Here is a 16144-nt window from a genome sequence, read left to right as displayed (position 1 = left end):
GAGTCGAAATAAATATAAAATAACGTCAATCCACTGCCCACAGCAATAATTATAGAGGCATCCTCTCGCAGTACGCAGTACGGACACTTCAGCACATCTTCTGAGGCTCAGGGCAGCACACCCTGACGGCCCCTCCACTTCCTGTCACTTCTCTACCGTCAGCTGTCAAACTCAGTTTACTTGAAAAAATGGATGAATGCATCTTGTTTCCCACCTGCAGATGTAGTTGGTCTTGCAGGAAGCCTGCAGCTCCAGGCAGTTGGGCTTTTGTTTTTCTTCGTACGAGCAGACGGGGACGATGGTCTGCCGCCTGCGTTCGGAGCAGGCTGTCTGGTCGCTGAGCGGGCACGAGCAGAACAGCATCCCGTAACTGTGCTTTGGAGGCACCTATGAGACAAAACAGTCTATAATCTTCATTCCTATGATGGTCAGAACGATGAGACCATGACCACACAGAGATGGAACCAACGCTTTCAGTTAACACAGTATTACCTCAGAAATGAGTGAAAACAGTAAAAATGTAGTATATCAGTATATCTGTATTTGATTGTTCACAACCACTCAAGTTGGCATGAAATGTCTGCGGAAGCGATAAACTGATAAATTGAGTGCTTCTTCAAAAGAAAAATGAAACATCCATCTATATCATCATTGGTTCATGAACCATCTATGCAGGTCGCACACACGGGCTCCCATCACGACGGTTCCGTTTGGACAGAACGTCCATACCCTAAAAAACTCATCTCTGTGTGGATGCGGCCTTAGTGTTCCCTTTCAGTCCTTGACAGAGGGGTTTATCGTTTGTGTTTCACATCAAATGCACACATTATTACGTATCTGCCGGTTTCCATTAATCACAAGCAACAAGTTGAAAAAAATGTGATAACACACAACAGGAACTGCCTTCTAACAGACTTTTTGTATTAAAATGCAAAAACATATTCAGCCCTGCCTTGATAGTAGAAGAATAAATTGTGATGTTCAAAACGTGTTATCTGCTGTGATGAAAGAAAACAAATTATGCTTCAGCCTGATTAAAAATGTCAAACTGTTTATGTTTCTGACCGACGTGGTTCAGTTATTCCCAAGGAACGCTGTAATAACGGCATTTTTTGTAGCAGAAAACATCATTCGTGATTGACGAGTGAATCAATGTCAAATCTCTGTGTTGGAGAAGCCAAGACTGAACAAAAAAACACATGTCATTGGCTACTGTGATTCTGAGAACACTTCTCCCTTTTTGTCCGGTTGAGCTTTTGTGCAGTACGTTCAGCTTTTAACAGATATGCGTGGTCTAAAAACCTCCTCCATGTTGGTCTGATCCCCTCGTGGCAGAAGTGACTTGCCTTGTCAAAGAACTGGCGCAGGGCCTTGTGGCCCTTGCACTTCTTGTTGCAGACTTCGGCTGTGGAGACGCGGCTGGTGCACGGGCTGATGTACGCGGAGCGGTACTTCTTACACGTGTCGTTCAGGTTGCAGGCCTTGGCCGCATTCAAGCAGTTGTTCTCTCTGGCCACTGCAGGCTCGCCTGCAGACGGGGAGAGGACAGGAGAGTACCGGGTGAGAGGAGAGTCAACACGTCCTCGAAACATCTTCCATCGCTGAGATCAGTGGAAAAGAGTCCAGGTAAAAACAATAAACTACCAGCTTTGTTCACTTTCTACAGAGCACGCACTGATGGCACCTGCAGATCCCATCTTGATGGAACAAAAGCCATTAAACCCGCCGGGCTTGCAGCTTTCCCACACAATATAAAGCGATCAGGACAAAGAGGGAGGAAGAGAAGCGACGCAGCAGATACGTTTAGCAATACAATTTGCTGTCTGTCTATGTGAGTCTGATATCTGCCTGCGTCTGACCTTTGAGATCTCACTTCCTGCTCGGCCACAATCCACAGCGGTCCTTGTCTGTCTCCAGAGCAGCGCCTGGCTCAGCAGGCAGCCTGAGCGCTCCCCGATCCACTATTAATTGCCATTTTCATACACATCCTCTCCTACTTTTTGGAGAAATCAAGCAAAAGCAGCGTTTTTTTTCTGCCTTTAATGAGGAACAATTAAAAAGGGGGGGAAGTCCGGTGTGATACACGTATGGAGGCGCTGAGGGAGCAGCGGCAGAACATCGTTGGACTGATGTGTTGTGTCAGATAAATGGTGTTAATAAGATTCAAACTTCAAGGACAGAGGGAGGGAAGGAGGGAGAACGGGCAACGAAACGTGAGGCCGAGAAGACAGAAAACGTACAACACTAACCCTGGTAGGGGAATTACATCACCAATGAACATGCTGATATCATGTGAGTGCCTGGTATGAGCACACACACACACACACACACACGGGTCAACCGCTGGCAGCTGGAAGAGACTTCTCATCCTCCAGTCCTGGCTGATTCCTGGGGATTAGTGTGACTTCTCCTGCTCGTGCAGGGGATTGATCCACCACGCTGGTTTGATCATCTAGTGATGTATTAACTGGCAACAGAGAGGATGCAGTGTTTCCTCGACCAGTGAGGAGGAAATCCTGAGGATGATTGCTTTCAAACACCTCAAACAGCTTCTGAGGTTCACGGGCTGATTTGTGTCACGTTCAGTGTCTGACTGGTTACAGATCAGGATTATTCATTCAACTTGCTGAATATTCCACATTATACCATGGTCTGGGTGAATGCTCTTTTCTGATTGGCCAGCAGCTGTGTGATAAAACTGTCTGACGTTTGTGTAATTCGTCTTAAGGTAGGGCTGGGTATTATGGACTAATATCTGAAGTCATACTCGTATCAGTCGACTCGTTTGCAGGGAATGAACCAACGAGTCAGATTCACCCGCAGCGGTTCACAGCTGCAACTGTGTAGTAAACACATCTTTTCAGTGATTCCGTACACTTCATTCACCCAGAAGATTTGTTCTTTAGACCAAATCGTACATGACAATACCAACATCGACATGGTCCCACGTTGTATTTTGTTTATAAAAACACTGATGTACATTAAGATATCGACAGATCAAGACAAACCAGCCTCTGTTTGTTTAACCCTTACTCATCCTTTGTTGACAGTGTAGGAAGCTGAATTGCTGTGATTCTGACATCTACGGTAGGAGTAGAATTGGTTTCTGACAGTTGTACAACCTGCTTCTTCCTCTGCTGAATGTTGCAGTGAATCATTCAAAATATTCCCAGTGAGCTGATCAGACAATGGTGAACTCTCTGAGGCAAACAAAGAAATCAAAGACGGCACTGACTCCTGACCTGAGGGTTTATCCTCTGACCTCCAGTCTCTACATCCACACACACACGCTCAGCTTTGACCCCGAGGAACGATCAGTAACATCACTACATGTGTTTTGGGCACAAACAGGTGTCACAAGAAGCTTTAAGCCTTCTTGTTTACATCCTCATGTCAGTGTGAGTATGTTGCGCTTCTTCTTGCAAGCGGAGGAACTAAACACACACACACAGAGGCAAACGTTGTATTGTCTGGAACCAGTTGCGCCCCTAGTGTCAGCAAATACATCTGCTGAACTCCCCGTGCACCCAGATGGCAGATGGCACTGTCTACCACACACACACACACACACACACTGATCACACTCGCTGTGACAGGGCCCACACAGGGTTTGGGGCCGGGGCCATCTGGATGCCTGGTGGGGGAAGCAGAGCCCCACCTCCCCCCAGCGGTTCATGTTTTCCGATTCTGTCTCAAATTGATTATCATGTCGCCTGTTTTCCTCCAGTCCACCCCACCCACCACCCCAAGGCACACACACACACACACACACACACATTCTCCCCACCTAATTCAAATTACCACTAGACAACGCGGTGTCAACCTCACCCACACCCCCTCATTCATTAATTCATTCATTCATCAGGTCATTACATATGGGACAGTACAGTACAGTACAGTACAGTACAGTACAGTACAGTACAGTACAGTACAGCTCCCTCTCGGCAAAATCAGTGTCTCTGCCACCCTTGGCTCTCCCCTGCAGGAAAGAAAATGTGGTGTTGGCTGCATCCAGGGTATCAGGTTCATCAGTATCAGGTGTCTCAGGCGGCGTCATCAAACCGTCTGTGCTTTGATTTCAAATCATCACACTAACAACTGTTAGTGGCACTCCCCTTCAGGTGCAGCGGTCCGGGGCTCTCTCACAAAACGTGATTTGGTTGTTCTGCACTTGTGCTGCATAATGACAATAAACGCATTCATGACTTCCTTTGTGTCTGCTTGTGTTCTGATATCCTCCAAGAACTTTTATAAATCAAACATTAAATGCGATCCGTCTTCATCTAACCACATCTCAATTATTCTCTGTGTGAATTACTTTCCTCAGACCTCTTCCCACTTTGAGAAATTACAGCGCAGTCGGATTCAATACAAAAATGTAACATAATGGATGAGGCCTGCGGTCTCTCCTCTGTGAATCTGCTCTCTCTGTTGATTATCAGCGGTGAGTTACACGACTGTATGCCTTCGCCTCTAATGGGCTCCGAGCTTGAAAAGTGCAAGACAAGCAGAAACGGAGAGAGTGGAGGGCTGAGACACAAGAGCTCAAGGTTTACTCATCTTTCCCTTGCTCCCTCTTTTCTTTGCCTCTACTCCGCCACCCTCACCACACACACACACACACTTCACTGTTCTGTCAATGCTTTTCTGATTCTCCATCTCTCTCTCTCTCTCTCTCTCCGATTGATAATCCCCCTCTTCTTCCAAAACACTGCCCCAGTGCAATAAAGCCACATGGCAGCAGCGACCATAACTTACATTTCCCAGTAATTGATCCCAATAGTGCAACAGTCTTCTTTTCCCCCTCTCCTGCCTTCTGTATTTCTGTCTCCTCTTCACCGCTAGCTGCCCTTCCAACTTCCTTCCCTCCAACTCCATTGAATTTATTAAGCTTTATTGGCACGGCGTCCAATAAAAAAACTGCCAAAGACAATTATGTCTGCGTCTTCCATCAGCAGCCTCTCTTTTCCAGTCTTCTGACGTCCTCCGCCAACAAATCCCTTCAACACACTTCACCCATTTTGTCTCATGAACATTTTGAGCAGCCAAATGTCCTCACTTCATTTCATAAGTTACCTTCTGTACCTCATCTGTTCTTCCACTTTCATACATGTTTTTTCCTGAAATTCCGTCATCTTTCATTCATTCATTCATCATCTCCTGCTTGCACCGGTTATGGGTAGCCGCTGGGTGGACGTCAGGGTACAGCCTGGACGAGTCACCGGCTCATCAGGGACAACATTGACACTCACATTCTAATAACAGTGACCAATGAAGTAGAGGTGGGAGGAAGCCGGACAACCGGAGAGAACCCACACAGATACGGGAGCATGCAAACTCCACCGAACCCCGAGCCTGAAATTCCAATTAGCTTATTCTCAAACCTGGAATTATGGCTGCTGGAACTGAGGGAGGAGTAAATACAGCCCCTTCCAGCTTTATGTTACCCTCTATCCCTCTATCCCAAACGTGTCTCACTTGTGAACCCCTCAGGTCTTCTACTTTTCAATGTGAACAAGTTATTAGTGTGATGTTTGCAGGTCAAGCCTTCTGGAGCTGGATGTTCATCTGATACCTCCATTTTTAATCTGTCCCCATCTTCAAACTGAATGCTAAGAGGAAACATGCTAAAGCTACAGTGAAGTGCCGCAAAGTGCTTATTTCAAAACAAAAACAGAATAATAGTACAAATCTATTCAATTAATTTTTGCTTGTATCTCAAAAACCTTTATATATATTTGTCCTGAGCGACTGGAGTTGGTGTAAAAGCGTGTTTTACAGTAAACCTCCATCATGAGTTTCACTTCGGGGATCAACACTAACACAAATAAATACCATATTTGGTTTCTGACTTGGCACAGTCTAAACCCTACGACATGTTTATCAAACTACCTTCTGCTTAATGAACGAACTAGCTAAAACTAAATCTACCACATGTAAATGAAGTGCATTTTTTGGCATTTGTGGTTCTTGAAAGCACAGTTTGTGTCTTATCAAGCAATAGGGACTGAAAGTAAACAAAGTTTTCATCACTTACTGAGTCCACTCACTCCCTGTGTCAACCAGATGTCAAAGTGTCATTCAGGTAGTTCACATACTGTGTGATAGAGGAGCAAAGACTGACAGGAGAGAGATCAAAAAAAGGGTGTGCTAGAACAGAAGTCCGACAAGGTGTCAATAAATGTACACACAATGTGTGTCTGAACCTGAAAAAAGGAAGATAGAAAAACTTGGGAGGGAGAGGGAGAAAGAGAGGGAGGAAGAGAGGGAGAGAATCGCCTCAGCTCTCAACAGTGATGAATCTCTAGCGAGGCCTGTTTCATTACTCGTCTGCCAGTGTGGAGATCAGCCGGCGAGAGCAGGCCCTGTGGGGCTCCTGCAGAAATATATGGCTCTTTAATAATCTCCACAAACACATTCCAGGACACTGTCATACAATATTCCACCCCCACACAGCTCCAGCGCCGTCCAGGGCCGAGCCCCGAAACGAGCACAACTCACGCTACATGAGTGGCAAAACACAATGTCCTTTAGTGCAAATTACTGGAATGCCCCCTCATGGGTTCTGTCAGGTGTGCGCATTGACAAAATTGCAGAAGAATAAGATGAGCATAATGACGGCAGGCAGACCAAAGAGGTATTAAATCGGGATTAAATCTGAAAAAAGTTGCCTGAGTTGTGACAGTTTAGGGGTCCTTGATGTGAAAAAACATCTTCTTAAAGTCTTGGCAGCAATAGTGAGGAGGGTCTAAACGTATTGGTAATTTAAGACTGATGAAACCAGGTCTGTGTACATGTACAATGGCAAAGTGGGGTAAAAAAGCTATAAAACCAATAGTTGTTCACATTGTGAATGCTGTGATGCTGGATCTGTATCAGCTACTGCAGTATTCATGTAGTCATATCCCTGAAGTACTGAATGTACATCTCAGCTGTGGGTGCTAAAAGACTCATCCTCCAAATCAACCAGGCTCAGAGGTCTCCGATGTCTGGTACCATGGAGGCAATGTGTCATCCCAACATCTGACCCAAGCTACCAGCCTCATATCAGGACAATACCCTTAGCAGCCATTCACAACTGTTTCATATATCCAGACATCATCTTCCCTCCTCAAATCGCCTGTTCCTGCTCCCCGAACTCCAATATTTCCCAGCCCTTCCGCCGTTACTGTCCCGTCCTGCAGTCCCTCTCTGAACATCAAACAGTCCTCAGCGGAGACGGATGAGGACATCGAGAGACTGGATCGTTTGTTTGCTCCTGCGCAGCCCCACGAGCACATCAGTGTATTCAGCAGCTCAACTCCACGTCTCTGTCACATTGATTTACAGCAACGTGCCGGTGAATTTGTCACACAGCCAGGAGGTACTGGTGTGTGTGTGTGTGTGTGTGTGTATGGGGGGTATAATTAGTCCTGCTGGTCCCCCCCTTTATTTGTGAATGTTTCAGAGTCTGGAGAAGAAATGGGGAAGCGATAACAAGAGGAAAAAAGGGGAACGGCACTGCTCCCGACAAACAGAACAGCATGTTGTTAAAACTGGTTCATCGATAAACAGAACAACAGAAGTTAATTCAAACTGTCCAACAAAAAAAATATCCGATTATCCAACACGCCACATCTCTCTGTGACCCTGAGAGCAGCACCGGTCCGTCGGACATCTTTCAGGGAGAAATTTGTGCAGTGTTTTTTCTTTATGACAGGATGAGGTGATGGCTGCTGAAAGCAATCTAGCAGCCCAGGACCCTCAGCTCAGATCGATACCGAAGGACGGCAGCGTTGCCAGAGAGGGTGGCAGCAGAGACAGAGAGAGAGAGAGAGAGAGAGAGAGAGAGAGAGAGAGAGAGAGAGGAGAAAGTCACTGTCAAGTCTGGAGGAATCGGTCAGGAATATGATTTGACAACTAACTGTGCACTTTTAATCTTGAGTGAATGAAAAATGAGAGGTGTATGAGGAATACCTGGATGGATTCCATTTAATCTACTGCTTCATATCCTGTAATAAATGCTTGTACCACTCTCATGTATGATGTGGATTTTTTTTCTTTTTTGTGAGCAGCCACCAATCAATCTTCTCACTTGCAGTCACCCTGAGGCTCTTTTCTGTCTTCACGTGTACAATTTAAGTGGTGTGTGTGTGTGTGTGTGTGTGTGTGTGTGTGTGTGTGTGTGTGTGTGTGTGTGTGTGTGTGTGTGTGTTGTAGTGTGTGCAGAAATGCAGGGATAATGGGGAATCTTCCTAAGTCCTATGGATAATTTAGAGTAACTGATGAACCTGGGATGGAAGGAGGCCGGAGTACCTGGAGAGAACCCAAGCAGACACGAGAAGAGCATGCAAAGCTCCTGGATTCCAGACCAGGAATCAACGTCGAACTAGATGAATTCACTCATCCTATGGATAGTTTTGACACGCTCAAATTAAATACTTTCATGCAAATCATCGACGCAGTTAAAACATCTGCTGGATGTCAATTAAATATGGATGTTTTATCATCACACATATTTTATAATGGATTACGTGTAAAAGCGATGAGTGAGCTAATAAAGTAGCTGGAAGCAACAGCTAGCACCAAGGCTACTTTCTGCGAAGCCATGAAGTCAATGTTTTGACATGCCGACTAATGACTGGTCTTTCATGCGCCTCGTGTTGTTCTGGATGCCGGACGGTTTGTCTCAGGAGAGGCAGGATGTGTTTCTCACACAAGCTGAATGCCACACATTAACTCAGTGGGATGTCTTTGTCTGAGTGACTGTGTGTGTGTGTGTGTGTGTGTGTGTGTACATTCAGAAGTGTTTTTTGACAACCCCACTGCTAACAGACATCTTCTAATTGGCTATGGAGATGACCAATGTCTCACTCTTCTCTTTCACTCTTTTTACGAAGATGCAGGAAGTTTTTGATGGATGACGTTCATTCTCTAAGCTGTGTCTCACACACTTTATGGGCATACAAAACACTTTTTTTGGAGCTGAATAATTTTAATTTAACATTCAATTGTGTCAACGTCTGGCAAAAAGATGGATGACAACACCTCTACCTCTGCTGGCAGCTTGAAAGTGGAAAAAACAGTGTTGGGGGGGAATGGGGGAGGGACTGACAGTGTATGAAAGTCGCTGTATAAGGGAAAATGAGCAATCAGGAAGCAGTTGCTGACAACCATCAGGCATATTAACACACACCTGAATATCAGCAGCCAACTGAGCAAAAGCCACACCCACCTCCACCATGACTTATCGCACAGTGTTGAACTACGTGATTTGGATCTGGACGAACATAACGAAGAACTGAGCCACAGTGTCCACCGACCGAACTGTAAACAGTTCAAGTGAATCCATCCAGAAGAATGCTCCTCCACTGGGGGTGAGGGTAATAAAGAGGAGTGAGTGCAGCAGACACACACACAGACACACACAGATGGGGGTTGTGATGGAGGCATGACGATGGTGAGGTCAATTAAATGAGATTAGTTAATGATTAGTAACCTAATGACGTGACAGGAGACCCCCGGCTCATTTACCAATGACTTCCCCTCCATGTCCATTATTCAGCAACATGAGAACAATGGGGCAGTGTGCAGCGATGGGATCTAATTACACCGACTGTGGACACTGTCTCATTTCAAACCGGGAGAATCACATGCAAAGAAACAAGAAAAAAATAATTCTCAAGTTCTCTAGTTGTCATTGTCAAGAGATCATTTTACTCCTTTAGATTAGCTGAATTGATCAATCTTTGTTTTTTCACATTCAGTCCGTCTACATACTTCTTTCACCGGCCATAATCCTTTCAGCACCTTCCTTTACAATAAAACCAAATCGGCAAACACTCAAAGGAAATAAAAGGTGGCGACCTTCCATCCGGCCTTCCTGCTGCAGCTGAAGCACACGGCCTCCAGTTATTTTATGAGACTGTGTCTGCAGAGCGAATCAACATCTGTGAACTTTTTCCATCCATCACAAGAAACTGAGAGGAAAAACGGACTACTTGTGTTGGAGTAATCTACGCAAACTGCACTGATAGTTATTTGACCTTTTCTAAAGTGAGAAACATATTCCTTTACCCTGTCAGAAATGAGAAATGGTTGACTCATTGATGTTTCTGAACTTTTCGGAAGCAAGTTTTTCGCTTTGCAATATACAGTTAGTGTTAGTGAAAATCATACTGTTTACTTCTTGGTCACAAGTGCCACAACTCACAGCTCTGTAGGGTACAGATAAAAATATCGATACGATAGAAGCATGTACTTCTGGGAAAGAGGCACGTCAGTCCAAAATCAGGGGATTAAGTTATGCTTAAACAAAGATGTACATGTATTGACATTACACAGAAAATGATATGAAAACATGTTGGTGTGAGGAGGATTTTTTGTCCAGAAATGTTGAGATCACATAGAAAAGAATTGTTGGTCAATTGTTGGTCAGTTGTCAGATTACTGAATCCCAACAACTTTATAGCTTAAAACAACTATTCATCCACTCGTACTTGTGACATAATGACTTTGGATGGAACAGATTGTTTTACACTCGATGTGTCTCTTGTTTTGATTGGCAGCAAATATGAACAAAGGCTTGTTGATCCTCTTTGCTAAATCCACTGTTTGTTATCTAAATCCACAGCCTGTTTCCTTTCTGATCAAAAAGGGATCAAAATATGTAAATTTGCACTCTGCGTTCCCATGTCAACCTGTGTACAAGTGCTTACCCATGCAAACGTGTGTGTGTGTGGTTCCTTGTCCAGATGCCTGCCTGTGGTTTATGGATATTCATTACAGAACCATTACAGCAGAGGTTACACGGGACGGTAGGGATGTTTTATCTGCTAATGCATAAAACCCAGTCTCTCTCTCTCTCTCACACACACACACACACACACACACACGTCCATATCTCTTGACATGTGAGGAATGAAAGCATCTATCATCCTGCATGGAGGATCGACCAGAGCGTCAACAGCCCTGTGGAGTGAGATGATGAGAAACAAATCATCCAAACACATTCCTATCTACAACTTTCAGGACAATTGAATGACAGGAAGTCACAGGCTCACAGGCACGCTGCGGTGAACAAACACTCACCTGTAATTCAGTTTTAATAAACGACATCAGGACCGGTAGATAGAACTGCTGTAAATTCATTGGCCATTTTACTTTGAAAAAAATCAATGTCATATTCCTCAGTGGATCAATTGCATTGATCAGAATCGCTGATCATGTGACAGTAACTGCTGTTTGACGCCCTGCCTTAGGCGCTGTCAGTTGGAACGATGTATTTACTACCATTAGAACAGAAGGGCGTATAGTTGCTTCATGCACATCACTGGACAACTGCACAGCAAGTCATGCAGTTACGGGAAACATCAATACAATGAAATATTAAAACATAAATGAGAACCTGGCCTCGATAATTACATGTTTTCATTACGGTTTCATGGTGATGTTGACTATATGAGAGGAATCATGCCTAATTATTCACGAGTAGAGTAGCAAGAGTAGCAATAAGATGGGCCTGCGCTCGTCCAAAAGGGTTTTTAAATGTCCAAACAAGCAGAGCACATTAATTATACGAACAGAGATGCAGAGAAGTAGGTCTTTGGAATGAAAATTAATGTGTGGTTCTTGCTGAAGTTTGTGTGTTGTTTAGTACATTCTGTTCACAGAATCAGAACACAAACGAGGCCGAGGGGTGTTTGTGCACAGTGGGAACGCTCAGAACAAGAGAGAGTTCCCTGTGCCTGAGGTCATGTACAGGAGATTAACAGGACATTAGCTGCAGGCTGGATGAGCCTCAGGGGGGACATGAACTAATGTGCTGTAACAGACAGAACACGTTCACACATCATGAGCAGACACCTTTTGTTCTGATCACTTTCTGTCAACAAAGAATTAGAGAGAGAGCAGCAAAGGAACCAAAGCGACCCTTAGCAAAGCCCTGGATTACAGTCAGATCTAAAGATTGTATGAATTGATTTGTTCTCTTTGGCTTGGTAAAAATGTCCTTCACTGTGGCGGCATTAATGTTTGACTGAAGCGCTAAGCCCAGGGGTGCCCGAACCGGTCCTCCAGAGCTACCCATCCTACAGGTTACAGGTTACATGTCACCTTGCTCCTACACACCTGATCACCTGACCCAATCTCTGTAAAGTTCTGCAGAGACCTGACAATGAGCGGCTGATTTGAGTCAGGTGCGCAGGAGCAGGGTGACGTGGAAAATCTGCAGCACAGCTGGCTCTTGAAGACCAGTTTGGACACCCCTGTCTTAGCAGGTGCAGAACCCTGAGGTTGAGTTATTGATGAAACTCAAGCTGGATGAGGAACGGAGCGGCAGAGCTGGTCTGAAGTGTTCACCAACATGACATCAACAACCTTCCCAGCATCTGCGTCACAGAGGGATTCACCCATAGACATTGTTCAGACACTCAGAAATAATGACTCAGAACTCAGAAATGACTTCTGTATACATCCGTGACAACACCACCTTCTACTGACTCCAGTTCCTTGTAGTTATGTGAGGACACATATGCATCGATGCACAACTGGTTGGCTCCGTTTTTAGTTTAGTTTAGTTTAGAAACTTTTAGTTGGTCGTGTTGGGAACAGTAATATTTCCCCCAGCCCCTAAAGTGAACAGTGTTTCTTGGTTCTGGACCAGCCGAGTGTTGGTGCCCCCTTTGCGACCACTTTTTTTCTGAACAAGACCCGTTTCATTGACTGTTCAAACACAAGGGACTCGCATTGGCACTGCATACATCCACGGCCTGCTCTGTATTTGAAACACTCTGGGGTGGTCCCGGCTGGTTTGAGGGGTGTGTTTGCTATTTACAATGCCAAGCTACTGTAAGTGCATTCAAGTTTGACCTTGCAAAATGATCAACTAGTTTACTTGTGCATAATAAGTAGCTCATTGGTATTTTTCCTCCACACTTTCTATAATCGGTGTACCTGAAAATCTGATAAGAACTCTGCATACATAGTGGAACCTATTCAAAATGTGTTAATCATCCCAAAAGTCCCAACCAAAACTCACAGCGAAGCAGCTTTGGACCACATTCATGGAACAGTCTTGCTGGGGCTCTGTTGGCCGCCAGATTTATTTAGTTTTAACCATCATTTACATCCTGCTTTTTTAAGAATCTCTCATTTACATTTGCTACTTTTTATATTCTTATGGATGCAATTTCATATTTACATTCATTTCATCAGATTTTTTTAATTTTCATTTTGTTTTATTCTTTTTTATTCACCTTCTTTCCTGTTTATCCCTCTGGTGTTTCCTCAGCTCCTTGTTTTTAATTATTCTTCTGTTGTGGGCTGGGTATATTTTTTGTTTTACTATTGGAAGATGTGGCATCTTATTTTATGGAAAATGCTATATAAATAAAGTCTGGCAATATACAAAGAAATAGCCCCATTTGCAGTCTTTTGGTTAAAACGTTGGAAGACGCTGCCTTATGTCTCCATTTACAGATTAAAGGGGAACAGACACTGAGGCACTAGCAGAAACTGAAGAAGAGAAAACTGGTCATTGGGTCATCCTCGACACTGGCCTCTGGGTCTTTGACTGCGACTTTAGAGCTAGGTGGCTGTGGACACTTTTGATGTATATTTAAATAGAAGGCTGTCCAACAATTGTGTCACAGGTGTTAAACAAATCCATCCACCACCGATTTTTGCCCGTCGGGTCATAGTTTGTATATTTATGTGTAAATGCCACTGAACATTAACATGAATCCAGCAGCCCCCATGTGTATTCTAAGTGGAAGGAAGTGACTGGTTGTGTTTCCATTGGAGGGAAATGCGGTGAGCGAGCTTCTCAGCATGCATCATGTAGCGAGCTGTGAGTCCGCCGATAAACCTGCAACAACCTGATTACCTGCCCACAGGAGCCGCTTGCTCAACAAATCCCACTCAGGTTGAGGCCACGTTGCAGATTTGTATTCATCAATGCTGCCTTTACCCAGAGTCGATCTGCACAGTGCGCTAATCAGGAACTTCACACAGCGCTAGAGGCTGTGAAGCAGACTCAGTGAGGCCTTCTCCATTAGGAAATACTAGGCAGAAGCCTGATGGAGCCATCATCACCTCCACCCGTCCACTCTTCCTGTATCTCCTGTCGGTATCACTCCCAGCCCGTCTACAACTGCTCCACTGTATCCAGCTGCTCCTTCATCACCTAGACAGTGTTACATGATGTTACAATACAAAGATTATACAGTCCTACCACAGTGTATTCTTATTCCCATGACTGTGAAGATCTCATTCATCTTGGGCACGGTAGCTTGCTGGGTTAAACTGTCGGTGACTGGACTGTTTCCTAGATGCTTAGCTAGAGCATGCTCGAGTTAATATGCACTGGGTTTTGTTTTGAGAGTCACACGGAAACCTGAATAAAGTAGAAGCTTCTTTCTTCAGTCAAGTCTGCTGTTCTGATGTGGGAGGCCAAAGATCAGTGTGTGACGCTCCACAGATGTGCACACAAGTCCAAACACTATAGATCCTTATCTGTACAGACAGATTTAACACACACACACACCCACACACACTTGTAACGGTTATCTCATCCATCAGCCGTGGAAACACAAACTTGTCCCCTGACAGTGTTTCAATAACACTGTCCCTGGCAATGCTGTGACCCCACTATGAACCCTAAGGTGAACTTTGATCTCCCAGAAACACTGCAAACAAGGTTGGCCGCGCTTACACTGTCGTCATAGACATACACAAGGTATTGAGACGTATGTCTTATTTATTTATTCATATGTATATTTACTTTGGGGGGAACCCTTGTAATTTGTGGGCTTAAATGATGATTTTTATTTTTATTTTTCAAAAATTTCTATCAGCACTCCTAGTCCAGTCCAGGTGTCAGCGTCCAGCCACCAGTGTGAAGAGGTGGGGGTGCTTCCAGCTCGTCAAGATTACAGAGAAGATAAACAACAGAGGGGGAGAATGTGGAGAGGTCACGAATGAGAGCCGGGAACCCTCTCGGCTTGAGCGACCATTCATTAGGTGTTGAAGTTGTTGGCCAATATATTCTTCCCTTAGTTTAATCATGTTGTTAAGCTATGACCTGTCAAAGCTGTGGGCAGACGAAAGAGGCTGTTGGTTTTCTCTAGAATTTGAATCTAGGATTTATTTTCTCTGGCAGCAGTCTCAAAGAGGTTTACATGAAAAACAAATCAAAGTTGAAGAGCCATGTGCAATTGTAATTGTGTGTGTAGTATTTGTGTTCTCCTTTTACAAGCCTCAAATGGACAAAAAGAAATCAAAAACCATGAGGGAGGTTCAGTTTGAATAAAACTCTACTCTGCACGTGAACATTGATTAAAGTATGGACTCAGCACTGGAACCTCAGCAGCACTTTTAAAAAATGCCTCTTCCGGTCGTTTGGCCCCACTCTTGTTTCAAAGAAACAACATTTCCTGTCATCCTTCCAGCTGTGATATACAGTTTCAATCTATCCCCCCTCTCTGTTCCAGCACTGTCAGTGTGTCTGGAGAAGGCACAACAGGAAATGCAGGTCGCGGTTGATGATTTCTCAATCACTCACTGAGCTTTTGATGGGCTTCAGTGTCCGTCTGAACACCATGAGCGACAGTGGAGGTGGTGTCTGTTTCCACTTGATGCAATAAATAGGGTGCTGGGCTGTGTCGCGAAGGTGGACATGTCACACATCAACTCAACTCAGCTAACAGTGACATGTCACACGCCCTACCTGAGTGCTCCCAGTGTTTTCCCCCTGACTGCTTTTCCTTTGTGTCCCCTCCCCCATGTTTCCTCCTCAGGTTAAGCTGTGGAGGCCTAGTTACTTGATCAATAAATCTTCAACCAGCAGTCTACCGCTATAGCCCATCACCAGATTGCTCCACATTTCACAGTGGTGGATGCATCCAAAGCCACTGACATCTGACATCTTTTTTCACCAGTGTCCCTGTTGTTTGCAACTGCTCGTTTGCCTAATCGTTGCAGCATCCTCATCCACCAAGCATCTCCCTCCTTCTCCCTCACCTGAACCTCCAGCCACCACCTTCTCCCCCTCTACAGAATATACCGGGCTGTTTTTTGGCTCTTTGGCTGGTTGAAATGAGATGAGTCAGACCAAAGCCTCTCCAACCTGCCTCAGTCAGTGAAACTGAAGAGAACGAGAGAAAGA

At 44.7% G+C, this 16144-nt stretch overlaps 1 protein-coding gene across 1 annotated transcript in view; it reads right to left on the bottom strand.

Moving 5' to 3' along the window:
- Positions 1-214: 214 nt before the first annotated feature.
- LOC144741289 (GDNF family receptor alpha-1-like) overlaps positions 215-16144 on the bottom strand; it is a gene marked incomplete at its 3' end in the record, with an annotated part of 42489 nt that continues 26559 nt past the window's right edge. Inside the window, exons 4-5 of the mRNA XM_078623873.1 lie at positions 1347-1528; positions 215-387 (exon numbers count right to left, since the gene is read on the bottom strand). Coding sequence (XP_078479999.1) covers positions 215-387; positions 1347-1528 — 355 coding nt within the window. The remainder of the gene's footprint in view (positions 388-1346; positions 1529-16144) is intronic.

Source organism: Lampetra planeri, unplaced genomic scaffold (genome assembly GCF_965212315.1).
Source record: "Lampetra planeri unplaced genomic scaffold, kcLamPlan1.2.h2 scaffold_493, whole genome shotgun sequence".
Taxonomy (NCBI): Eukaryota; Metazoa; Chordata; class Hyperoartia; order Petromyzontiformes; family Petromyzontidae; genus Lampetra; species Lampetra planeri.
This window is presented reverse-complemented; position numbering and strand designations above follow the sequence as displayed.